At 38.8% G+C, this 27,452-nt stretch overlaps 1 protein-coding gene across 2 annotated transcripts in view; it reads right to left on the bottom strand.

The window, feature by feature from the left end:
* Nucleotides 1–388: 388 nt before the first annotated feature.
* LOC111154050 (SEC24 homolog D, COPII coat complex component) overlaps nt 389–27,452 on the bottom strand; it is a 104,423-nt gene continuing 77,359 nt past the window's right edge. For both annotated transcript variants that reach the window (XM_022513408.1, XM_022513415.1), the window contains exons 14-23: nt 21,325–21,441; nt 20,351–20,521; nt 19,231–19,327; nt 18,981–19,126; nt 17,807–17,945; nt 16,878–16,996; nt 11,993–12,172; nt 9,501–9,692; nt 7,088–7,177; nt 389–1,693 (exon numbers count right to left, since the gene is read on the bottom strand). In XM_022513408.1, the coding sequence (XP_022369116.1) occupies nt 1,553–1,693; nt 7,088–7,177; nt 9,501–9,692; nt 11,993–12,172; nt 16,878–16,996; nt 17,807–17,945; nt 18,981–19,126; nt 19,231–19,327; nt 20,351–20,521; nt 21,325–21,441 (1,392 nt within the window). In that variant the 3' untranslated portion in view covers nt 389–1,552. The remainder of the gene's footprint in view (nt 1,694–7,087; nt 7,178–9,500; nt 9,693–11,992; nt 12,173–16,877; nt 16,997–17,806; nt 17,946–18,980; nt 19,127–19,230; nt 19,328–20,350; nt 20,522–21,324; nt 21,442–27,452) is intronic.

Here is a 27,452-nt window from a genome sequence, read left to right as displayed (position 1 = left end):
CTCAGAGGAGGGCCATTGCTATACTCATCTCACAGCCTATCCCTGTAAGAGAGTAACCTGATTGCATCTGCTTTTCTCCCACTACAGATTCATGCTGATTCCCTCAGTTCTTTTTTAAGTACTCTTGTTTCCAAGGAGCATCTGCATGTGCATTTTTTTTGGACACTGGTTCAGGATCATACATTTCTTCGTAAACTCATCCAAGTCAATCTGAAACATCATGCCAGTTGCTGACATGGGAATAGAGTTTAATCTTGTTAGTGTATTTGCTGTTCTACTCAATTTCATGACATCTATTAATTTATGAATAAACCTTCCTAGCTGTGTAATCGTAGACAGGTCCTGATTTAATCACTTCAAGTCTATTTCTTCACCCGTGAATGGGGCTGGTAATAAAATTGGAGTTACCATGAGGAATAAATGTTCGCAAAAACACCCAGTGCGGTTCTTAGGACATTGTATGTACTCAATATACTTAACTCTTCTTATTTATTCATATCACTGATACCAAAGTTGAACAGGGCAGATACAGGTCAGATGCCTGTGTCAGACCACTCAAAACCACTCTCCTAGGTTTATATATATTCATTAATAATGGTCTCATATAGGCCATTTCTATTATTCTGTCCACAAGGACAGATCAGAGAATTTTTAAAAATGCATTTCTCAAGTACACTGTCTCTGATATTTCCTAGGTTGATTTATTCACCTAACACTTCCCAACCCTCAAAAAAAATTTTTAGTTTTCCACATTTTTTCTTAGTAAACCATTTAAACAGCTTTTTCCCAAGACATGAATACCACCCTTATTTCTTTTTAAAATCTCAAAATACCTAAAAAAATTTCTACCTGTTGAGTAAGACCATATGAAGTAATTTATTGGTACTGGTTAATATCCATTATATACAGGTAGAAACCCTCAAAATTGTACAGAGAACCATTAAGAATATAGATAAAGACAGTTTTATAGACAAAACAACAACTGGAAAACAGTTTTAACATACACAACATATAATTATGAAAAAAAAAGTAGAACACAAATTGTTCTACCAAATAGATTCCAAGGTTATTAAAAGTCTGCTATGCAAACCTTAAGTTGAAAAACATGTTCAATGGGTGTTACATGGTTTAAAAAAATTAGGTATAATGTAAAAATTTTATTTTTTCCCTCACTGCAAATGGGAGAGCCAAGACAACTTTTTACCTCAAATCTATACATTTTGAAAAATAATTTATATGTCTAGCACAAAGAAAGAAAATTGAGAATGTTTACAGTTCTGTAAACTAAGCCTTTCATGAAATGCAAACTGTATCACTTTTAACAGTTAGAAATTGTGCAATCAGAAATAGACTGTTCCCTTTATAAAGGTACAATTGTATCTTCACTGACTTTATACCTGAGCACCAAAGCTTAAGTCCTAAATGTCATCCTGGAAAGCTATTTTGAAAATGAGCAAGAAATCAAAACTAGCCTGTTATCATCTGGAGAATTAGGCACCAAGAAGGAGATTATCTCCTTAGAAATGCAACATTAACAATAGAGAAGATTCAATTAATTAAGCAGCTGGCAGATCTCTTTGTGAACGCAACAAAGGAAATCCACATAAGATGATCCTCCATAAAGTCCTTTGTCTTCTACCAGGAACTGTCGGAAAACCATTTCTGGCTGCTCCCGCTGCTTTACTATTGTCAGCTAGGAAAAAATAATAAGGCTGGTGGTTATAAACATTCTCTGAATGTGGCTCAATTTTATATGCCTGTATTTCACCAAAATTATTTAACGTACATTGTGTGTGAGGCCTTGGAGGATGATGGGAAAGTGCCCATTATCCAGAGTGGAGGGAGGCACTGACCCCCAAACCATAAAAACCCAAGACATACAACACTAAGTGGCAACGATGAAACATAAGAAAAGCACCATGGGAAAGGCTTCACAATGGTAATAATGGTCATTTGAGCCTTAAAGGATAATGTAGGATTTCCTTAAGGATAGGGGTGGGTTTAGTGAGCATTCCATAATGGGGTGCCATACACCATGTACCAAAGACAGACATGGCTAGCAAAATGAATTAATAGTCTTAAAGTCAGTGGAAAGTTAGGGACAAACCACCTCAAGGTTAGGGAAAACTACCTAAATGAGTCTGAGCTTTTGTAGGAATTGTGATCTAGTGAAAGTGCTTCAGGACAAAATGAGTTAACTGGTCGCACTATGAGATGAGGGAAACTCAACAGGAAGCAGAGGCATTGAGGTGGGAGGCGATCGGGATTTGAACTACAGGGCAGTGAAGATGGAAAGGGAAGAGATTTGAGAGGTGCTACATGGGTAGAGCACGTGACCCTTGATCTCAATGTCATGACTTCAAGCCCCACATTAGGCATGGAACCTACTGGAAAAAAAAAAAAAGGAAGAAAAAGAAACAATTGAGAGGCGCTACAGAGGTGGACTGCACAGGGGACCCTTGTTCCCTGCACATAACAATGATCTAGGGCTGTGCAGTCCAGTACTGTAGCCACCAGCAACACGTGATTATCAAACACTTGAAACATGGCTAGTCTGAATTGGGTTGTGCTGTAAATGTAAAATACACAATGGATTTCTAAGACTTTGAGAAAAAGAAAACGTAAAACTCACTAACTGCATATCCATGTGGAAATGCTATTTTGGATACACTGGGTTAATAATATATTACTAAAATGACTCTTCTACATTTCTAACATGACTACTAAGAAATTACATTTGCAGCTTGCATTATTGGACAATGCTGCCCTAGGGGAAGAGGTGCATGGGGAAAAAGCCCAGAAGGGGGCAGCCTTGGCATGAACACTTGGAGCCCTTCCTAGTCCTTACTCACTCACTCACTCCTGTTTTCAGGTAGTCAGAGATGACAATCTGAACGGTCAGAATTTGTTATCTACTGAGCCATGAGTGGAGTTAACAGAGCACACACACAAAACAAGGTCTCCCTGCCTGCTTCATGGCATCCCCTCACTTCCTCTCACCTAGTGAAACCACCAGAAAGGTCTGCAGTTACCGGCTGTAGGGAGAAAGGTACATTGCATTTCGGCCAGGAGGGACTGGCCCTCCCTACTTTTGCTTTAGTTATCAAGTAGAATGATACTGTCAACACAATTTGCCTTCTTTCCTTTATGCTCTTTTGGCCTGGCCCCTAGGCTGATAAGCTTTAAACCACCCCTGGCCTGATAGAAATACAACAGCTGCTGCCACCGCTACAGCTCAGCGAACTTATGTGGATACGGACGGGTGTGGTGTCTTGGCTTTCAGGTGTCATTGCCAGGCACGGGGATGCCGCACTGGAACAGCAGTGTGGACGGGCACACCTCCACCCCAACACAGGGAAGCACAACTAACCTTCAATGGAAACTTCTCCAAAGGAGATTAAAACTTGCATCCTGGTGAGCCTGAAGCCAAGGCCATTTTCTTTTTACTGGTTATTACTGTCCCTGACAGGCAAGAGCAATGTGGGTCTGGCCTCAGTGAAACAGCCCAGGCTGACACTGGGCAGAATGAGACATTGTGAAGGGAAGGATTTGAGACTCTAATTTCTTTAGAATTTAATTTGTCTATGGGAATTAATGGGAGGAAGTCCATATTATACATATGCTGTTGCTGCCATTCACTTGGGTTATTTATTTTCTTTTTTTCTTTTTTTAAAGATTTTATTTATTTATTTGACAGAGAGAGATCACAAGTAGAGAGGCAGGCAGAGAGAGAGGGGGAAGCAGGCTCCCTGCTGAGCAGAGAGAACCTGATGCGGGGCTCGATCCCAGGACCCTGAGACCATGACCTGAGCTGAAGGCAGAGGCTTTAACCCACTGAGCCACCCAGGAGCCCCGGGTTATTTATTTTCGTATGGTGCTCATTGTAAAACTTCCTTCGATGAAGGGTGTCTGGCTATGATCTGAGGTGGAAATCGAATAGGAAATGAATTTCACCTTAGGGAGAAACTTAGCTTTAAGGTAAAAAAAAAAAAAAAAAAACAAACACAAATACCCTGATTCAGGACACCTGGGTGGTTCTGTTGCTTAAACATCTGACTTCGACTCAAGTCATGATCTTCGGGTCCTGGGATGGAGCCCCACATTAGGCTCCCCTACACAGCAGGGAGTCTGCTTCTGCCTCCCCCTCTACCCTTCCCTCTGCTCATGCTGTTTCTGTCTCTCAAATAAATCAATAAATTCTTTAAAAAAAAAAATTCTGGCTCTACCATTTGAGTTTCTATAGACAAAGTTGAACCTCCCACTACTAGTTCCAGAATGACACAGAAAGTATGGTGGAAGGTCTCAGGAAGCAGATTCATGGAAGTGGTGGCAAGCCATCTTAGTTGTCTTGACATGCTGGTGATCTTCTTAAGGAGTAAACCATACAACTAAGGGGAAAAAATACTGGGATGGACTGGGGAATCCATATTTTATCAGCCCCCTTCCATTACCTTTCTATAGGGAGGGAAATAGCCTTGCAGAGTGAGAAGAGAATATTAAAATGATCGTTGCTGGTGTCCCTCCCAGCCTCATGTGTACCCTCTTCATGGAAGAACCGACTATCTCGAGTAGTCCCAGTTTATATTCTCTAGGTCACAGTACCAGGCACCTTAAAGAATCATAGTACTTCAAGAGCCATTCTCATTTCTCATGGCCTGCCTCATAAGAAACAAATAATGAGAGTGATTAGGATCACCCCAAAGAATGAGCTGAATCAGAAGAGAGCAGCAGACACAACTTAGGGGAATGCCAACTCTTCTTAAGGGGCAGATAAACGAAAAGAATCTAAAGAAAAAGTTCAGTTGAGAAAGAAGCATCATGAAAATATGACATTTTGAAAACTGACAGAAGAGAAAATTTGAGGAAAAAGGTAATATTCAATTTTGCAATTGTTGTAAAGGGATTAAGAATCAATTTCTTTAGCTCTTTGGCCACTTCAGATAGCTGGAGACATGGGAGTAAGGGAATGTAAGCAGCTAACAGATAGCTTTTTCAAGAAGCATGGTGATAAAATGCCCGGTACCTTGCTGGTACTTAATACAAGTTTGTAGAATGAAACCAAAGAAAAGGGAAGCAGAATCTTGGAGAATCAGGAGCTTCAATAAAGGTAGATGTGAACAGCTTATAAACTGAAAGGAGCCAATGGGAAGGGACTAATCTAGAAAACACACAGGGAAGAAGAGAATGGCAAACACTGGGAACACAGAGAACTTGGAGCAGGGCAGGACTAGAATTTATCAGTGAGACGTCTGATTTCGGTAGTCTTCCCAGATATCCTGTGATACCAATCTTTCTGTCCCCCACAAATGCAAGACCATGCAGACAATGATAAGGGGATTGTTTAAAAAGCTAATGAGCATAACCCAGAAGGCAGCAGGGCCTTCTGGATTTGATTTTGCTGTTCTTGACCCTTCCATTCCAGTTTTTTAATTCTCCTCTTCAATCTTGACTCTTTAAAAGAGATCTAAAGACTCTATAAATGTGTTTTTATTTCCTTTGTGTGGTCTATTTTCCAAAAGTGAGGACCAAAGGTATAATGCTACGTGCATTGGACTAAGCACCGGGGGCTAGACTTCATCTGTCCTGATCCAGCTGTGAGACAGAAACCCAGAGATTTCCATATCTGTTAGATGGTGCTGGAGGGTGCTGAAAGGCAGCAGTGAGACTAGCTGTCTTCTAGAGTCCTTTCAATTCTAATCTCTATAGATTTTAGAGTTTCAAATTTGTGATACAGATAGTACCCTGAAAAGGCCGAAGAAGTCTTATTAACAACAGATACATTTGCAAGTGGCACATAAGAAAATTTGATTTAAGTAGTCAAGCCAAAATTATTTAACATGGAACTGCTTGTATCTTATTCACATGGGTCCAGAGCTTATCGCAGATATTTTTATAATTAAAGCCAACATGACTTATTAAAGCTAACATGCACTATTAGAGCAGGTGGGAGAAAGCAGAGAGACAGGTTTTATTTTCCCTGGAAGGAGAGGTTCCTGAGCACAAGGATGGTCTCCATGGTTAGCCTCTTCTCTGCAAACGGGGCAGGTGGTGGGGCTGCCGCTCCTGCAGCTGGGATGAAGGTCGAGGGACCATCACTGCTCTGCACTCAATACCACTGGTTCTCATTTTTCGTTTCATGAAACCATAGGTTTAATTACATGCCTCCAAGGCCTTCAGAGAGTGTCCTATGAAAAATGTTTTTACTGTGAGCCTTCTCTGCCATCTCTAGGTCCTACCCTAAAATTGAAGCCAAGTAGATGCCATGTGGTATGAGAACAGTTCTAGAAATGTTCTGTGTTCACCCAGTCATCCTCGAGATTACAAAGCTCTGCATTAATTCGGTTTACCTCAGCACTGCCTAAAGTTGATGTGTGCAAGCATGGATATCTTTCACGGCTAAGGATGTTGACTTACATTAATATCATGTGTATATTTCGGGGAAAAATGACCCCTAAGTCCCTGACCGTTGCAGAGGCCTGCCTCCAGGTGAGGGTCCTATACCGCTGCAGGGAGCAGTACAGTAATAAACCATCACCATTCGTACATCTCAAACTCCAGGAGACTCTCACCTTGAGCTTGAGAAGGAAGACAGATGAGTAGCTGGGACTCGGTAACAAGGCATAATCTTCCCGAGTTATAGACAGTTTATATTCTTTTATTCAACCTGAAGGCTTGAAGGGCTTAGAAAGGCTAAGATAACAAACTTCTCAGAGATCAAAAATCTAAAGTTGTAAAAATAAAATTTTAAAGGTGTTCTGAATGATAGTTCTATATAACTAATTAACTTTAAGCCCTGAAGGCAGTCATTTCATAGTCTGTTAATGATATCAACTGCTACTAAGCCATAAAGAAGTTCTTGATTACTAAGTTAATAATTACTAAAATAACCCATGAGCAACCTGTGGTGATACCTATTTACTTATTTTTTTTTTTATGTTTGCATCTGTTGAGTAGGTAGATATATTAGAGGTTAGTGTGAGTTTTCTACCAAAGATCATGTTATAAAAATACAGGACATGCATTTACAAAGTCTGTAATGAAATATAAATAAACACTTAAAGAAAGGGGAAAAAAATCTCATTCTTACCTTCATTGAATATGGCCTCTTTTGTTGGATAATACTCATTATCATTCTGAGTGTTTGAGAGTATGGGTTTCCAACTTCAGGCAGTGTTTTCTAAATTTAAGAAAACCAAAGGTAAAGTTTCAATGTAATTGATAGCATTTAGATAGAAGCTGCAATGAAATTATTAGAATGTTGAAGTTAGAAAACACCCTTCTACACCATATATTTGATTATTGGCTTAGTTCATTTACCTAAAAACCAAAAATGTGAAAATGCACTAAAAATTGTTCATTCTTATTGGGATACATTTCCACCAACTAACTCTCTATTGAAAATAAACATCCTTCTCTAGAATTTGACACATGTACACCACTGGAAATGACACAACAGGTATATGTTTTATGCAAAGGATATCTTTGGATCAACCACCATGATGTTTAATCCCTTTGTAAGATGGCTACTTCAAGGCTTTGTCATGGGAGAAAAGCTGAACTTTATTCCTTCAGTGGATCCACTGCAGGACCATGAATCGTTACCATATTTAGAAAATGCCATCCAAATACCACTGTTTCAAAATTAAGACAAACCATCAAATGCTGATTTCTCAAGAGGAATATGGTCCCTGAGATACCCTTGAAATCCGGCTAATGGTTTATAAGAGATAACCATCCCACTGCCCCTGGCCTCTGGGGGACATGAAGGATCTGGACTTCACTTCTTCCAATAAGACAAGAGTAAAATGCTTATGATTACTTCTCAAAAAAAAAAAAAAAAAGGTATCAAGAGCTAATATATCATCTGTGACTTAGCCACTGAAAAAGCGAGGTAGAACATTTTACCACAAAGTCACAAGTCTCAGGAAAAGACCATGGCCAATATTTTTCACAGAAGTTTTGGGGGAAAAAAAAAAAAGGCAGAATATTCATTATTTATATTCACATTTTTGGTGGGTATTTTTTGACACTAAGGCAGATCTTTTTCTGTAACAAATAACATATACACTTCACATACATGTTTTAAAGTGCCAACTGTCTCTAAAATGAAAGTGACATTTGGTTTTTTCTTTTTCTTTTTTGAAGAAGGCTGAGAGGAGGCACATGATATAAGCACAAACCTACCAATCTGCTGCTTTGTGGCGATTTCATATGTAACATTCAATTCAGCAAATATGCATTTAACATTTACTCCAACAATACACTGTGACAGATGAGGAGGCTTCCTTAAATTTTATATAAACATTCTTGAGATTCATAGCTCTTTCCCTACTGAATTTTCATTTTTTTATTTTTTAAAAATTAATTCTAATTTTTAAATTTTTTTTATTTTTAATTTTTTATTTTTAATTCTAATTTTCTAATCATTCCTTAATTTTAACCTATGCAAACATCTTGCTGTTTCTGAATTTTCATCTTAAAACTGTTTTCTTAATGGGATATGGACACCTTTAATTCTTTTAAAAATATTTTCTTAACATTCGTAATGGATATGCATCTCTCTAAACTGACCACCTACCTAGCCTGGAATTTTGACCCTGTCCCTTCTTCCAAGATATTATGTCTCTACCTTCATAAGAGAAATTGGGGAATTCATCTTACCATCATACAAGTGAGGCCTTGGGGAACAAACTATCTGCTGAGTTCTACATGTGTGTTCATAAGAAATCCACCACCAAGCAGAGTAAGACAATAACCATCATAGTAACGATGCTCATGCAAAAATGGTCTATAATTAATTTGCAATTAATGTCGATTTTTAAACAAATGATAATCGCTGGTTTTTCCTAAAGTACTTTAAAAATAAAGTCATTTGTATTTATTTTATATCAAATCCACAATCTCTTTTGTAATGAGGAGAGTATATAACTTATTTATAACAAAGGGGTATATAACCTGTTTTCGTAAGATTATTATTTTGCAACCCATTAATCTGACACAGTCTTGGACTACAGCTGAACATGTATGGAAGATTTCTGCATTCTTTTGAATATGCAGTTCCACACCAGGAAGAGCAGTACAGAGTATGAGAACTGGATTCACTTTCCATCTCTGCTACTGACTACCCGAAAGAACTTGTCTCCAAACCTCAATCGATTCATCTATACAATGTTGACAACAATATCCATCTCATTGATTTGTTGTGACAGTTAAATGGGATGATGTGTTTAAAGTATTTAGAGCAGTGATTAACACACAGTAAATGCTTTGGAAGTGCTGGGCAATCTCTTTTTAAAGTCTGTTTTGGTTGTCTCATAATACTTTATACAAATAACTTTATACCAGCTAATTGTTATTCATTAACACATAAAACTCTCTTTCTTATAAAGAACTACATCCTTTATTGTTTTTTCTACTTTGTAATATGTGGTTGCACATGAACACAAAACATTTAAGAATCTGTACATTACCACAAAAACAATGAAAAAAAAAATACTCACCATATCTGTGTTGATATGCGCAAAAGATGGCACATTAAATATTCCTTGGATCAGTTCTGGAGGGCTACTAACTCCTAACCATAAGAACATGTTGAGACCATTAGCCAATAAGAATATTCCTTCTTCTGAAAGACGGGACTCAGAGCAACGAATAGCAGTGGGTAGGGCTGTACTTTTGACATCTAACGTGTGCTGTGCAGGCAAAGGCAGGAGAGTTAGTAAGTTTGCCATCCTTCCTGTCCCTTCTTCCTCTCTCCCCCTTTTCCTATCACCTCCCTCCTCCCTTCTTTCCTTCTAATGAGTATTTAATGAATGGCTACTGTGTGCCAGGCATTATTCTAGTCATTAGACAGTAACTATTCAAGCACACTAATCATTTTTTGGAAGGAGTAAGAGGCAACAAATAAAATAAGTAAAATACATTGAATTTTAAATGGTGTCAAGTGCTATGAAGAAAAGAAGCAGGAAAGTGGGATAGGGCATGTTAGTGCTGGTAGTACAACTTCAAATAGGGTAGTCTAAGAAGGCTACTTGGGAAGGTAATTTTGCCCAAAGAGATGAGAGACAGGGCCATGGGGATATCTGTGGAAGAGCATTCAGGATGGAGGAAATAGTTGGTGCAAAGATCCTAAGGCAAGAGTCTGTCTCAGATGTTTCAGGATCAGCAAGGAGGCCAGGGTGCCTGGAGTAGAGTGAGGAAGTGGACGAGGTCAGACAGAAAAGGAGAGAGGTTAGTACAGATGGCACTGGGCCAAGGCAGTAGGAAATTTGGTGTTTCCTGAAATGGAAAATCCTAGAGTGTTCTAAGTAGTGTAGGGACATGAGCTCATAATTATTTTAACAGGACCACTCTAACTTTCATGCTGAACACAGACCAGAGAAGCAAATGTGCAAGCCTCAAGGGTTGTTAAGAGGGTCCTGCCATAGTCCACGGGAGAGATGATTATGCCCAAATCTGAGCTGTGACAGATAAGGAGGAGAGAAAGTGGTCAGGACCCAGATATTCTTGGAAAGGAGAGCTGGCATGTTTACTGGTGGATGAGATGTGATGGATAAGAGAACAAGCTTTGGCCTAAAGAACTGGCAAGAGAGAATAGAGGTAAATGGGGATAGAGAAGATTGTAGGAGAGCAGGTGTGGAGAGGAGCTCAGGGCTCAGTTTAAGGTGCCCATTACACATCCACAGAGGGATGCTCAGTAGGCTACAGGATAGACACATCTAGAGTTCCGGACAGTGTTCCGGCTGGAGATACAAATGTGGGAATCAGTATATAAATGGATCTGAAAGGAGAGATGAGCCCCCAACAGGGTTGAGCGCAGATAGACAAGAGAAGCTTCCCAAGGACTGAGCCCCAGGGTACTCTGACAGTAAGAAGAGGACAAGCTAGCAAAGGCAGCAGGAGAAGTGTCCAGGGAAGCAAAGAAACCAGAAGTCAAGTGAAGAAGGTGCTCCTAGAGAGAGAAATAAACTGTGTCAGATGCTGTTGATGGTAAGAGGAGGACCAAGAACTGCCCTTTGGATTTAGCAGCATGCTGGCCACTGGTGACCTTGGCAAGAGGATTTTAGTGGAGTGGTGATGCTCTTATCCCATAAAGTTCTAGTCTGTCTGGCATATAGATTCTTGCTAATTCATTTTTATCTGAAAACCAATCATTTTATAAGAATTCTAGTGTTCATAGTGATCGAAAGAATTAATAGCTTTTAATTTCCAACCTAATTTAACTCTAATACTGACTGAACTGTTCCTGAGAGTCGGAGTATGACTTTCAATATAGGGATTAGAAATAAGTCACCAGCCTTCCCCTCTTTTATCCCTCAATTGTAACTTGAACTTGTTAGGACTCAGGGGAAAAGAGCTTAGCTGCAGAGCACAGGGGCATTCAAGACATTAAGGACTGACTTCAAATAAATGAAATACATGCGAAGTAAATTCTCCAAGGCAAGGGCAAGTGAAGTTGGCCTCTTGTACAGTGTAGACAGCCTCAAATATATCTGATTTGTAAATCCTTGGTTGTATCTAGTCAAGGCGAATCATAGCCATTCTAGTTAAATGCGGTGACTTCTGGACATTCATACATTGTACAGAAACAAATACATGTGTGCACATAAGATCCCATACACACATGTATCCGTTGCCTTTGATGCTATAAGGTAGATTTCTTGAGCAACTGAAGGTTGGCTGGCTCCAACTTGGTTACTAACTCTTCAATCTGCCAGTTTGGGCATGAGGAAAGAAAAGCAATTATCTGAGCAATTCACTGGAAAGGGAACACCCCAAACTCCCACCATCAACATCACCATACCGAACACTTGTTGATGCAAAATACTTGCTTAAAGAGCCTCTGCTCTCGGTCCCACATGACACATTCTAAAGTCACTGGTGACTTTAAATTTCTTAAGAACAAAATGTTCCAGATAGAACATATGGAAAAAGACAAAATATGATTCCCTTCCAGACTCCTCTAGAAAATGCACCACTGCCTTGTACTCACTATTGGCAGAAGCTGTGGGTAGAAGAAAAGCTGAGAGTCGGCCACACCCATGGTCATAACCAGCTGTCTCTGGTACGCCCGCTCATCTGTTGAGATCTCTGGTCTGCTAAGCAGCACACAGTTTTTTAACAAACAATTCATGTACACTGGTAATACTTTCATGGAATCTGGTAAAATAAGCTGAAAGAAGACAGACATTTGTTTCAGACGCTTGACTTTTATGAGAAAGAACCCCTGAGCTTTACCTCTAAGACAAAAAACATCATTTGTTTTTGAGGTAATTGTGAGGATTAAATGAGAACACATACAAGCACACAGAGCACAGAAATTGACACCCATGAGGTATTCAAATAACGGCAGTTAGTCTTCTCTAGGTGCTTTGGCAGAACACAATTCCGTCTCTGCCTCTTAACAGGTGTGTGACCCTGGGCAAACCACTCTCTCTTGTCCTACATTTTCTCATTTAAAACTGGAACAGCCCATCTCCTGCATGATCATGGAATTGTTAGGAGGATTAAATGATTATTAATCTGTGAAGCACTTATAAGGGTACCTAGCACACAGTATTACACACGTTTATTAATAAATGATTTCCTGGGGCACCTGGGTGGCTCAGTTGTTAAGCATCTGCCTTTGGCTCAGGTCATGATCCCAGGGTCCCGGGATCAAGCCCCACATCAGCCTCCCTGCTCAGCAGGAGGCTGGCTTCTCTCTCTTGCACTCCCCCTGTTTGTGTTCCCTCTCTCACTATCTTGTCAAATAAATAAAATCTTTCACAAGATTTTTAATCTTTAAAAAGATCCTAATCTGTGTTACCAATCTCTACCTCTTGAGTTCAAGAAGAGTGTCTTTTTCCACTGTCCATGAGGTATCTCTTCCTTTACGTGCTTCATGTACCTCAAACTCACACAGTTAGCCATAAACTCATCAAACATATATTAAATGCCACCGTGTCATAGGTTCTGTGCAAAGTGTCAATGATAGGTGAGGGGAATAAGGGACAGTTGATGTCCCAAGATGCCAAAGTCCATCAGAGATGGCAGACACATGAATCAATAAAACATAATAAGGAGGTTGTGACACTATAGATATAAACTAAAAAAGGAAACGCTTCCTGGATTTAGGTGTGTCACTACTGAATGGTAACAGGCAAAATCAAACTCCTACAGTTCCAAAAACATACTGTATACAGTTCCAAAAACAAAATCAAACTCCTACAGTTCCAAAAACATACAGTTCCAAAAACATACTGCAAATAACAACACAATGCAGGACTTCTGGATATCTGGTCTACGAATTCATGATTGTTTTCTTAGTGTTCTCACTTAATGAGGAAAAAGAATATATGCTTACTAGACTCCACACTGAAAAGAAACTTTCCCTCAAGGATCTTTAGGATTTATTCCTCCATTTAAATCCTTTCATATTGCAAGTTTCTTCTCATGGTCTACTAAGTAAAGAATGTGCAAGACAGTTTTCTAACTGGTTCAGGCAAACATATTTCAGGACAATTCTATTTTGTGGTTTATTTCCTCTCTCCTTCTATAATCCCCTTTCAGAGAATCAAAGACAGTCAAATGCATGTATCCTCATCAGAGTAGAATACTCTTCTTTTTTTCCTCTAGCATAAAACCTTTTTATTTGACAACATATGCTTCTGCATTACTTTTTCAACCAAGGAAAAATATGATCAAAAGATGTAAGAACTATATCATAATCCGATTCCAGAGCTATGTGGTCTTAATGCTGTTTCTGGGCCAGTTACCAGTTAGGCGTCTTACATATTATGAATGAAGAATAGTCTTAGATTCTCATACTGAAGCATGTACACACAGTTTTTCAAATATTATCTTGTAATTTTACTGGTTGCTTCGCATTAACCAGGTTACATTAAGACAGTTTAGAAATATGTTGTCCTAAATGCCACCAAGGGGTGAGCCTCCTGACCTATAATGACCCTACAAGACTAAAAGTCCAATCAGAGGAGATTGGATGAGAGGTGGCAGATGGAAGAAAACAGAGGAGGTAAATAAGGAGAAAAACTGACGATGAAGAAGAAAAATGGAGTTAGGGTGAAAAAAACCAAGGAGACAGTCTTTGCCCATGTTTTTGTGGTGGGGAAGAAAATGTGGCAACAGATGGACCCTATAAACCTTTCCCCACCTCCTTGGATCTCCTCCACGAGTAACAATCATTCTTGTGGATAAAAGGTACAGGTGAGGAAGGTGTATAAATTCACATGAGTCCAGTTTGATTGAATTTAGAGAATTTTTCTCTGAGTTTTGAAATGACAGAACGGCAGTGAATTAAAAAAACAATTACTTTGCAGTTAAGTGCATTTGACTTGCCTTTTGAAGTCATTGTACTCCCATACGATGTAATACATTTAAGTTTGGAAGAGTGAGTTACTAGATTCAATAAAAAAAAATCTACCTTGCTCATGTAAGCTTAACAAATTGATTTCATGTTGTTTGCAGTTTTAGGTCTTAACCCAGCATCAAAATATGACGTCCACAATAGATGCCTCCTTAAATTTTGCATCCTAAATGCCTCACTTGCTTCAAGCTAGTCCTGGCCCTGGGAGTCAGTAAAAGCAGATCTTCTGAGGTCCAGTGTCATGTAATCCAAGTATACAGCAACTTAAGTCCTACTTAGATGAAGGAAACTTTGGGCTCTACAGTAAAAGAGGGAATTCCTTTAGGAATTATAGGTATTATTTCTTAAAAGTGAAAGATGATGGGCGCCTGGGTGGCTCAGTAGGTTAAAGTCTCTGCCTTCAGCTCAGGTCATGATCTCAGGGTCCTGGGATCAAGCCCTGCATCAGGCTCTCTGCTTAGCGGGGAGCCTGCTTCCCCTTGTTTCTGTCTGCTTCTCTGTCTATTTGTGATCTCTGTCAAATAAATAAATAAAATCTTAAAAAAAAAAAGTGAACGATGAGAGGGCAGCACATCTGAAGTTATATTCTCTGAAGACAACCCCAGGTTCAGCCATTTCATGTGTCTAAGTAATGGTATATTTTAATATACTACTGTCACTAAGTCTTATGAGCCCTACATTTTCCCCACTCCATGCTGGATAATCACAAGGTATCTAAATTATGTCATTTCTTAAAGCGCATCAATGGTTGAAATGCACACTTGAAATGTGTTCATGGAGAAAGTAAAATCTCATCATAAGAACAGGAATAATCTCTATCAACTTTTTCAGAGAAAATGTGGCATCATCATGTTTTTCCTCCAGAAATAATTAAACTGCATAACCAGATGATCTAGTAGTAGAGACAAAGCTTTTAACTTTTAAACCAGAAGGAATGAACAGATTTTATTTCTTTCCTTAAATAGGCAACAGATTTGTTTTTAACTTAAGGTCTTTGAGTCCAATTGCTTTAACGTTAGCAAATAAACTTTCTGAGAGGACACTAACTGTACCTGTTCTCCTTCAACCTCCTTCTGAAGTATGAGATACTCCAGACACAGAATAATGTTTCCAGAGCTCTAAAACAGACAGTAAAACTGGGGTATAAAATGCTCGTGGTTAGACTTGATCCAGGTGCACCTGATGGGCTTTGTATAAATTAAACAAATACACTGTGAAATCATACTTATATTGGAATTCAGTTACTGAAGTGTCACATCTTCTGGCTAATAAAGAGGACAGACACTTACACAGAGATTCAAGAGCTGCTTATGTGATTTTCAACACAGGAGACCAAAGAATCGGTGGCTAATTTAATCAGAACAGCGGAGAAAGGAATTTTTGTAAAAAGTCCAAGCTAATAACTGCATTTCATTTTCCTTTACCCAGATTATGAAATTTGGTCCCCTGATTTTATCTGCATTATCTCTGCTGCTAAAGGCTTTTTTAAAAAAGATTTTATTTACTTATTTGAGAGACAGAAAGCTCAAGCAATTGTATGTGCAGGGTGGGGAGGCAGAGGGAGAGGGAGAAGCAAACTCCCTACTGAGCAGGAGTCCAATGCAGGGCTTGATCCCAGGACCCTGAGATCATGACTTGAGCCAAAGGTAGGCTCTCAACCAAGTGAACCACCCAGGTACCCAAGGCTTATTTCTGAGTGGGGTTTCAGACATCCTCACAGCACCCACTAACTTTTGACAATGAATTAGCCAGAAAAATTTCCCATCTGTTGCTGTTTTCCCTTTCAATCCAAATTCTATATTCAGATATTCAACACAAAACTACGAAAAGTTGCATCTAGCTTTGACTGACATAGGGAAAAATGTGAATAAGAGAACAGATATAAAAATAAATGTGAACATGAGGTTCTACTTTTTCTTTTACCCAAGAGAGTCTAAATGAGATTTATTTAAAGAAGGATCTAAAATTTTCAACTTAGTAGATGATACACAGAAATATTTCCTTCAAAATCCCTTATACCTATTAACTTCTAAATATAAAGAATTCCAATATTTAGAAATTATATTTATGTTTATAAAATACAAAGAAATCATTCTTGCCATTGGTGCTCTTATCAACTGTGATTATTAATGTGCCTGAAAAGATATTTAAGCACACACAATTTTCAACCATATACTCATCTTTATAAGCAAAAGAGAATCCCATTTATATTATGACATTTCTTACATATAACATTCTGTTATTTATACATAATGTAGTGACTGCCAACCCAATGTGCACACACATTTTTTTGGTTCAAGCATCTTGTAAAGCCACTAAGTTTTTTAATGTCAGCTGTAAAAAGACCATAGCCTCCCCAAATGGCATTCTCAATCTTGGTTGTATAGCTTATTATGCACAGCATCTAAGTGATTGGAACATCATAAGCCTTCCATAGCCAAATGCTGAAAGAATGCACATTTAGTATCACTTGTAACGCTTTAGGATCTAACTAGAATAGGTGGCTCACCTGGCTTGCTGCAGATGGACTTGCACAATTCTTTCGGTAACATGCCAACATATGGGCAGTCTGATTAACCAGGATTTCCCGGATGACCTTCAAGGGCTGGTGAAGAACTGCTTTAAATGCTAGTTGCACAAAACAATGAAAATGGCATCAAAGCCTTAGCTCAGAAATCAATCCCTTCAAATGATAATAGTAATAAACAACAAATTGCTATTATCTTCAGACCACCCAGCAAGGAGTAACAGTGTTAAAATGTTACAGTCATTTTTTAATGTTCTCCATTTTACTAAGTATGCCAACATACCCAATGGAAACAATGGCCTACCTCTAACAAAAGACAGGTAATTGGTCCATATTTTTCCACAGAATATTATAAACAGACTCTACACACAGAGAAAGGAAAGACCAATATGCCATCTTCTGGTGTTCTGAATTCCTATGGGCTGGATTACTCTTTCCTCTAAACCTACAGAATCTCAAATGGGGGTTGTGGAGGGGAGAAGGAACCAAAGAAAATTCCAACTCTGGCCCCTCCCATTTCATAATTATCATGGTATGGATAGGCAAGTTCAGCCCAACATTAGGGAGAGTCCCTTTCCATTATCCCCAAGTGCTAGAGGGCATCCTCGCATACCATAATGACAATCTAGGTATTACCTTCCTAAATTTCAACTCAGAGCCCACCCCCACCCCATGAAAGAAACTTTGAATAAAACTATATAGAGTGGGCCTGAATTGAGTTATCTCATTCTTAATCTGGAATTAGAGATGCTGACTATTGTCCCTGGCACTCTGCTTTTATAAATTCTGAATCTGCCCACCAAAAGGCTGTGCTACCACAGTAGTTGACAGTTACTAATTCAATTAACCAACAAGTCTTGACTGACTTACTAGGCAAGACACACAGCACTACAGGATTAGCGGAGTGTTACCTGACTTGGCGAAGAAGTTGAGAAGAGCATCTGTCTCACAGCTCTTATAGAGATCAGCCAACTGGGAGCTGCAGTTCAAGCTCAGATTGTGAATCCGAAGTCTTCTCTGACCTCCAATGGTTGTGTAAAGCACAGCACACTGCAGAGGCAATATCAAGGACACATGTTTTTCTGATCAACATGTCCACCCAAGCTAGCCTGATCTTATTTACACTTAGAGAACAGTGTGTACAGCTCAGGGACCTCTAAATTCTTCCACAGATCTTTTTTTTATTATTGCTAATGGCTGAACAATAACAAATAAGGGAGGTATAATGATAATTCATACATTGGGTTTCTATGTAACTCTCCACTGGGTTAAATTTAAATTTTAGTCAGGCTTTCACACATAAGTACCTATTTGCATCTACTGCTACTCTACTTTCACATATCTCAGATTTCAGTACCAGGGGTTCAGGTCCAGAAGCAAGACTTTCATGTTGATGATTATAGCCCTATTCAAGCCTCACTTCCCTTAAAAACATGCAGCTAATTTTGATGATGTACTTAAGTCTCACACTGATGATATACGCATTTCAAGAATGCAAACAAGTATACACTTCTTCAAATTTCTGTGATCAAAAAATAAACATTAGTTAGAGTTCTTCCTCAACTTACTTCCAACCCCTCTCCATTCTTTAAGGGTGATGCTAGTATCTGAAAACTATGCCCATTAGATATAGTTGTTCTTATTTTAATTCAAGACCTCCATGGTGTCTATGTAAATTTATTTACTACAAAACCAAATTCTATTTATATTTGCGTGTAACATAATAATGCACTTAACATGGTATCTACCATATGGTAGAAATGCAACAAATGAATGAATGGGAGCTAAAGCCTAAAAGAAATGAATATGGCTGGCAGTCAGTTTGCTAATGCCTACCACACTGGTCACAGTTTGCTGGGCTCTCACGTCATGACATATGATTGTGACTTCATACAAATAGCATGTGTAAATGAGGGTGTAGAGACTACACAACTGAGTGCTGTAATCTAATGACTTTTGCCTTGGGAAAAACAGAGTCGAATTTCTTTACAGAGGGATGACTCAGTTGATGGTATTTTAGTCTCCCCACTGACTGTTGTCAGTAACAAACTAAAACACCAAAAATGGGAATACGTTTTGAATCACCTGGATTAAGGCTCCACTGTCTTCAGCAAGTTTGTCATCATGCTTGAACTCCACAGTCACTGCCTTGTCACAATCAATGGCCGCCATTTCTACATCAGTGGTATTGTTCATAAAAATTCCACCAAAGAAATCAGTGGCTCTGAAACCTAATGATGAGGAAAAAGGGAAATTTTGTTCCTGGTCCGTTATTAATTTGAAGAGAAAACAATCACACAGCAGAGACCTGAAAAACAGTATAACTGAAAATTACCTGTGCTGGTACGAATCCTCATAATAGCATCGAATCCTATTTTCTTTTCAATATCATTTCTGAGATCATTCAAAAATTGTTGGCTATCCATGTGCATCTAAAAAATAAAGTAGGATCAGTGTCCACCAGATGGCAGTAAAATACTTAAAATAATTCTTATTTTTAAAAATCTTGATTAAAACCCACTTTATCCAGACATCTTAGAAAGGATTCTTAAAGCTTTTTCAATTTTACTTCATTTGCTATCTTTGGTTTTACCAAATCCCTTAAAGTAGTTTACAATATAAATATGTAGCTAGGTGATTAAAAATAATTTTACTGATACTAAATAAAAATAGATGATTAACATTTGTCATTTATGTGGGGAAACACTCATTCGCACTCCATGTTGCCATGTATAGGTACGTAAGTCAGAGGCACTCCCCTAACCCCTTCCTCTCAGGTGAGAGCAGGTGACTTATCTGATTAGTAAGTCTAGTAAAGGAATTGTGTAGGCCTAGCTTACTCTATTCTGGACCTTCTTTCTGGGGAGGCAGCCTGCCTATAGGAGGCACACATTTCTTGCCCCTCAATATGTTAAGTTGTAAAGGTACAGTTGTCCACGAGGAAGCTTGTAACTGTGCCTACCCTGGGCCTTGCTTTAATTAAGTTACACTGAAAGGTAAAGCAATAGCAAGCCCACTTGCCACAGACCTGAGTCTGTGTGCTCCTCACATTTTTACTATCTCGTGACTCTGTCTCTTAATTGAGGCTTGGAAGAGAGGGGTATCATGAATTGACCCCCCAAATCCCAACAATTTAAAACAAATACATAGTCACTTTTAAAAACAGTATCTTAAATATATTTAAAATACTAAAATTTTATATAGAATATACTTTTCCCCATCAAGGAAGCTTACATTGAAATTCACCTCTGAGGATAAATGAGCTCAATCTGTTGTCAAACACTAAGGGAGTGGGAAAGCAATTGCTTAATCACATATACATCATCTCCATTGGTTCTAGCATTTACAATTTGTCAGTTGCCCACAAGGGGGCATAGGTTTCTTAACCAATGATTGAAGCACCTAAAGTCAAACAGCAGTAGAAAACCTGAGGTGAACAAGTTGCTGGCTTTTACCTGGAAATTGTTGTATTTGTAAAGGGTTCCTCCGGTAAGCTGAGGCACGAGACCCAAAGAGGCCACATCCACATACTGGCTGGGAAAGAGGAAGAGGGTCACACAGCATCCGTGAGCCACACAGTCTTTGGCCAGAGAGTCGTACACATTGGTTTGGGGCTGGAAAAGTATCTGAAGAAAAAGATGCACAAAGGGAAAAAGAAAACCACAAAATGTTTTTGGTTTCAATTTTTAATTTCTATTGAATTCTTTTAAAATTAAAGAGAAATTGTTTCCAGTTAAGTGAACTGGCCTGAAGGAATGAATTATGGTCATCATTAGAGCAGCAGCTGTTCACTGAGCACTCACAGTGTGCTGGGCTCCTGTTGCATGAAACATGTGTGTGCAGGCAATGTTATCTGATCCTCCAACAATGCTAATGAGACGGACACTCCTGTCTTACCTTTATAGACCTACACGGGGCAACTTGTCTGGTGTCATGTGGTTAGTATGCCTACATCATGGTCTTAACCTTCCCACTGACCTGAGCCCCCCAGCAACAGCTATACTTCAGAGGATTTGAGCAAAGCACACTCTGAGCACTGGGTACCTCTACTTCCTGTCTCAGCGATGTTGTTATATGGTGCAGTCTACATTTTCCTTCTACCTTTATCTTCTTCCCGTATCTCCTCCCATTTCTCCCATTTCTATAACGGTCTTACACCTAGTCTCTTACACAGATCACACATGAAAAAAGTTTGAGGCCTTATTTTATTAGGAATATTAGGAATATTTCAGAAATTAGCTTTTCTAAGAATATAAATTTTCTTAAATTATGTGCGATTCAAAATATTCCTATGATATACAATGTCCTGGATTTATGCATTACATTTAGCTACTCTCCCTTTCTTACACAAAGGACACCTTCACTCTTTCATTACTGCCCTTTAAAAACTGACACAGAGACACTTCAAAGAGCCATTGTTTACAAATACCTTCTCTTTGTCTGTATTAATCAGCTTCTTGTCATCTCTGTTTTTGAGCTTTCCTGGTGCTTCTGCAGTCGGCAAGGAGGAATGGAAGATGAACAGCTTCCCAGGACAGTCTGCTGCCTGAAAGAAAAAAAAAATGATAGAAAATATCTTGGGTGGAGAAGTTTTACTTTAAGGGAATCAGAAAATAAATCAAATTAATTTTATTAATATTAATATTTAATAAACATTAATATTTAATAAATTAAAATACAGGTATTTTCTATGAGCCAAGCAGTATAATTTATTTTTTTTTAAAGATTTTATTTATTTATTTGACAGACAGAGATCACAAGTAGGCAGAGAGGCAGGCGGAGAGAGAGGAAGGGAAGCAGGCTCCCTGCTGAGCAGAGAGCCCGATGCAGGACTCGATCCCAGGACCCCGGGATCATGACCTGAGCCGAAGGCAGCGGCTCAACCCACCGAGCCACCCAGGCGCCCCCAAGCAGTATAATTTAATCCTCTTAATAACTTTTGTGTCCTTGGGCAAGTACTATTCTCTCCATTTTATAGACTGGGAAACTGAGGCTTAGATTTGCCCAAAGTCATACAAGTTGTAAATGAAACAATCAATATTTGAACGTAGGTCCCTATACCATGATGCTTTGAAAAACTAGTAAGAGGATGTATTACAGGGAAAATACTTTCTTGTTTAGCCTACAGAACACTCTTTCAGGACCAAGTGAATCCCATGATGCAGAAGTAAACAGAAGTCTGAGAATCGTGGTGCAACAGAAGCCCCTCTTTGAAAACTTTAGTAAACATAAATTACACCAAACATGGTATTTCAAGGAAGAATGCACAAGAATGTATCAGTGCTAGCACGCCTGGGTGGCTCAGTGGGTTAGGCCTCTGCCTTCAGCTTGGGTCATGATCTCAGGGTCCTGGGATCAAGCCCTGCATTGGGCTCCCTGCTCAGCAGGGAGCCTGCTTCCCCCCTCTCTGCCTGTCTCTCTGCCTACTTGTGATCTCTGTATGTCAAATAAATAGAATCTTAAAAAAAAATAAAAGAAAAGAATGTAGCAGTGTTGTGGAGACAATAGACACACGACGCCAGTTATCAGACAAGATGACAAAAGGAAAAATACATGATCGAGATTATATATCTGTAGTCCCTGGGAAGCAATAAAAAGATGACTTAGGCTCCACAAAAGTCTATCCAGCATTAAAAATATTTAAAATCATATTTAAGGACCTAAGAAGTAATCTACCAAGCAAAATTTACTGAAATTAAATGATTCAGTATATTGAGCCCTGCAATCCCGCCTTTCTCCAAACGATCCCGGCATACTGCTGCCAGAGCACTCCCTTCACTAAAGGTAACTGCTTGGATCGTGCACGGGGCATTTCTCCTTAAGAATCCTGGAGACTTTCTACTACATGATAAAGTCCATATTCCTTGTGGGAGCAGTGAGGGTAACAATGAGATGAGTTGCTGCCAACAGTCGCTGTGTGCAGCTCCATGCCAGGTCCTTCACACACATTATTTATTTAATACAACCTCATGGAGAAGATAATGTTATCTGCATTTTAAGGTTCGGAAAACTGAGGCTCATCCAGTTTGCCTCAAGTCACAGAGTCAGTGACCCTCTGGCCCTTCAAGGTCCCCTGGAGTTCGAAGACTATCTTTCCAGTTGAATCTCCACCATTTCCTAACCCCTGCCATCCTTTGCATTGGAAGTTTCCACCCTACAAGCTTTGCTTTCCTGGAATACATCATGTATTTTACACACCTCCATATCTTTACACATTTTGTTCCTTTACCCTGGAATCCGTTTCTCCCTCTTCTTGGTCTGGAGCTGTTGTTCGCAAAGACCGGTTTAGTGGCACACCTTGGTGTGCCCGGGTCAGCTGGTAAGAGGCGTTTAAAGTTATCTCCTACGACTATTAAGGTACGTGGGTTTGTGAATAACATTAAAGAACAAATGGAGAGGCGCACCTGGGTGGCTCAGTCCTTAAGCGTCTCCCTTTGGCTCAGGTCATGATCCCAGGGTCCTGGGATTGAGCCCTGTGTCAGGCTCCCTGCTCAGCGGGAACCCGCTTCTACCTCTCCCACTCCCCCTGCTTGTGTTCCCTCTCTTGTTATCTCTCTGTCAAATAAATAAATAAATAAATAAATAAATAAACAAAATCTAAAAAAAAAAAAAAACAACCAAACACAAATGGAGAGAATTCCAGGTTAGCCTTGTCCTAATGTGTCTCCCTAAGTGACATTGGGGAGGGGCGCATAACCTGTGCCCTGTCTCATCTTTGTTGTGGTCAGCAGTGAGCAGTGATCTTACTGCTGCACTAGCCTTCCACCAAAAATTACTGATATAGCCTAAGTAAGAAAGAAGGCAAGGATGAGTGAAGAAGCACAGGAAACACTGTGGTTCTTGCACTTTCCTGTGCAAACACTAAACAGGGAAAAGACACTATCAACACTTGGGCCAATTAAGACACATGAGTTCTTATGATTAAATCTGAGTAAAATTTATAGTAATACTGATAATGACATGTTAATAATTTTGAAATTCTATGACTGACTTTTTATTTCTATCACATTCATCGTTATAAAAGTACTTTCTGTTTATTTTAATTCGAGTAGCAGAAAAGGCATGGAACCTTTTTTAAAAGTCCATCTTCTCCCCAACTTTTCTTGCCTGGCCTACCCGTTCCCCTAAATAATTCACTGTCAACCCATCCAGATATTCATTCACCTTCATCCACCTAGATATTCTCTGCTCATTCAAGTATGGTTATTGTATACCACAGTAGGTAAGAGCATGGGTCCTAATTCCTATCTACATGAATAAGAGTCCAAGCCATTTTTTAGCTGAATGATACTGGGCAAATTATTTAACTTCTCTAAGCTTTAGTTACCTAATACGTGACTTAGCTGAATGATACTGGGCAAATTATTTAACTTCTCTAAGCTTTAGTTACCTAATACAATGACACAGGAAAAACAGCAGCTACATGAAAATATTGTTGAGAGAATTCAATGAACCAGTATATGGTGTTAATCATAAAAAAACATACACGATTGCCTTGTTACTATTACCCATGGAGCAAAACTCTAAAGGAAAAATTCAGGACCTACTGGAAAAATAAAGTTCACTGTTGAGAAAAACAAAATAGTCATATTTCTTTCTAATTCATTAGCCAATTAAAATGGCACAATTTTAGATTTATAATTTCATTAGTCATATACTTATAAAACCGTTTGTAAGAAGCAATAAAAGAAAAAGCTCCTAGGGCATTCTATGCTTTAAATCCTGATAAATCTGTGATGTTTTTACCAAAACCTGACTGTGTCCACATTAACGTACCATATAGAATTGATAAATGACAATGACATATGTCATTTTTATTATGACAGAAAACAGGTTGAGAAAGGCTGGCCTAGAGAACCTATTACTCAAAATTTAATTCCAATGTCCATTCCTCTGAGATACACGTTAATATCACCCTTGACAGCGCTGGTTGCCTTCCACCTCCCTCTATCTCCATTCTACTTTGCAGACAAAATTTAATGACAACGAATCACAACTTTATGTATCCTATGGTCTACAGGTCGCGGACTTATGAAGAAAGAAGGTCCCTGATTTCTCTACAGTGTGTTTCTCCAAGCCCTACTGGGTCTAGATAGTGCTTTCACTCTATAGGTGCTCCATAAATTTTAGAAGGAATGTTGTGATGTATCACAACAATTCTACATTTGAAATCAAATGTAGAAATACATTAAGATAACTTAAAGATAAATTTCCCCAACTTGTGATATATTTGAAGCATAACCATTAAAGGCCACTTCTTTCTAATTTGTCACCTAATTCTACTTATCTAGTTTTCTGGTGGAAGTTAATAGCTAACTCAGAAAACTATTGTTTGGCCAAGTTAATAGACAACACCAGAAATTCACATGCAGTTGAGTTATGAGTGTCAGACTTTGAGAAGAGATGCAGATTTTGAAAGACTACATGGAAAAAAAGGCACTAAGAGAACAAGAAAAGTGTATTGAAGCCTGCAGTTGAATAGTTCAGGGACTTTTGAGAACTTTCCAAACTTTCCCTTCTTTATCTTTGTGACAAATTAGCACGTGTTGTTAGTTTTTGTTGACTCTCTATGCTTCAAGAGGTTTATTACAACTAATTATACACAGATTTTCCTTGGCGTCTAGCTGATAAAGCTATAATTCAAATGGAGGAGTCCAGTTTTCAAATGTCTTCACATGGATACACAAAAAACACTGCCCTTCGATGTTCTTTCAGTTTCTATGCCCTGTCCACAGAAGATGAGACTCTCATCTCTGGCCTCCTGTGCATAATCCCCTGAGCACTCCAGCTGGCCAGCCACAGTCCTGGTCTTTCCAAAGTTACTCTTTGCTCTCCCCCCCTCCCCCTCTTTTGGGCAATACAAGCAATAAATATGCCTTGTATTACAGAGTTAATGTTTTTTCTACCACACTGTAAGCAACTTAGAACTAGGAACAGTAGTCTTCACATTGCCTAACAAAACATTTAATAGATCTTTCTTGATTGAAAGAACAAGAGAATGAACGATGTGGTCTCGGTATTTAGATATTATCCTGCAAATTCTCAAAAATGTTAGCTCTTTGCCTAATAATGACTTCAGGCAAGCATCGTAGGGCCCTTGTATGCAAGTTACCCACACGTAAGCCTGACTGCTTTTTAGCCACAGGGGGCCTGAAGAGATGATGAGATACTCTCATTGTGAGAGGCAGAGAACAACCACACACACACACACACACACACACACACACACACACACACATTTTTATCCTATTTGGAAAAATTGTTTTCTTCATCCAAACCTAATCAGGTTTCTCTAAGGCAGAAAGCATAAGCTGCACACAAGTTCCAACTGTACTACAGTGGTCTCTGCTCTCATACAGTGAATTATAACCACCCAGAATCTTTCTAGCAAATGAAGGAGAAACTTCTCATTAAGTTGGTGTTTTTTTTTTTTTTTATATCAACTACCTACTTATAAATAAGTTTGGAAGAAACTGATGGCTAAAGATATACATACAAAAGAATCACCAAGGTAAATGGAAAGAACTAGAAAACAGCAAGAAGGTCATGGAAAGGAAGTAATTAAATTGGAAAATCTACCCCAAGTATTATTGGTATCTTTCTTGGTAGTTAAAGCTAGAAGGAATATTAGGAGTTATAATGCTTGTAAAAACTGACTCTAGGGAACTAGCTAGTGAATCTTTCTACACGTAAGAAATTGATTAATGTGCAATAATATCTTCATTTAATGTTGCACACAAGAAAGAAACTTTCCTCATAGTGTTTTCTCTTAATCTAATCGCTAATGAAAAGCTTAGAGCAAGATGTTAAATCATGGTTAAGTGAAAGCATTCCTAGTGCAAAAGTAACATGCGAAGTCATACAGGTCAGGTACTGAATTTCCTGGTGAGTTACCGTAATATAAGGCTGTTCTCAGGGATTGCACAATGAATAATAATTCCTTTTGCTGGTGGTTCCCAAATATGGGTGATCAGTAGAACAAATGGGGAGCTGATGAATCAGCATCTCTGGGAGAGGGGCCAGAAATCTGCATTTTTAAAAAGTAGGCGCCCTTTCACACGTGACCCCATGACTCCTTAATCAAGGAGTGATTGTCTTGCTTCTTTTTCCACAGCGTGGAGCACCACTCCACCTCTGCACGAAGACAGGGGCCAGCAGGCACAGGACAGTAACTGCCACCAACTTATGTCCAGCAGTGTCACTTAATAAAAGGCAGTTCCCTATCTTTGTTAAAAGACAGTTCTTCCACTTCTATAAAGGTAGTTCTTTTACTTTTAAAAGATTCTATTTTTAAGGAATCTCCACACTCAACTTGGTGCTCAAACTCAAAATCCTGAGATCAAGGGTCACATGTTCCACCAACCAAGCCAGCCAGGCACCTCGATAGTTCTTACACTTTGTAAGAATTCCACTACTTACTAACTTTGATATTTGTGAAGTTATTCTGAGTTGTTATATTTAGATATTGGTTCTCATTTTTAAACTTCAGTGTAAAAGAGTACATTAATTACTCTAAAAATAAAATTGCAAATATAACAAAAAATAATATGCAAAAGA

The sequence above is a fragment of the Enhydra lutris genome, unplaced genomic scaffold (assembly GCF_002288905.1).
Source record: "Enhydra lutris kenyoni isolate GAN:26980312 unplaced genomic scaffold, ASM228890v2 scaffoldscaffold3, whole genome shotgun sequence".
NCBI lineage: Eukaryota > Metazoa > Chordata > Mammalia > Carnivora > Mustelidae > Enhydra > Enhydra lutris.
The sequence above is the reverse complement of the archived record's forward strand: the minus strand, read 5'-3'. Positions and strand labels throughout refer to the sequence as shown.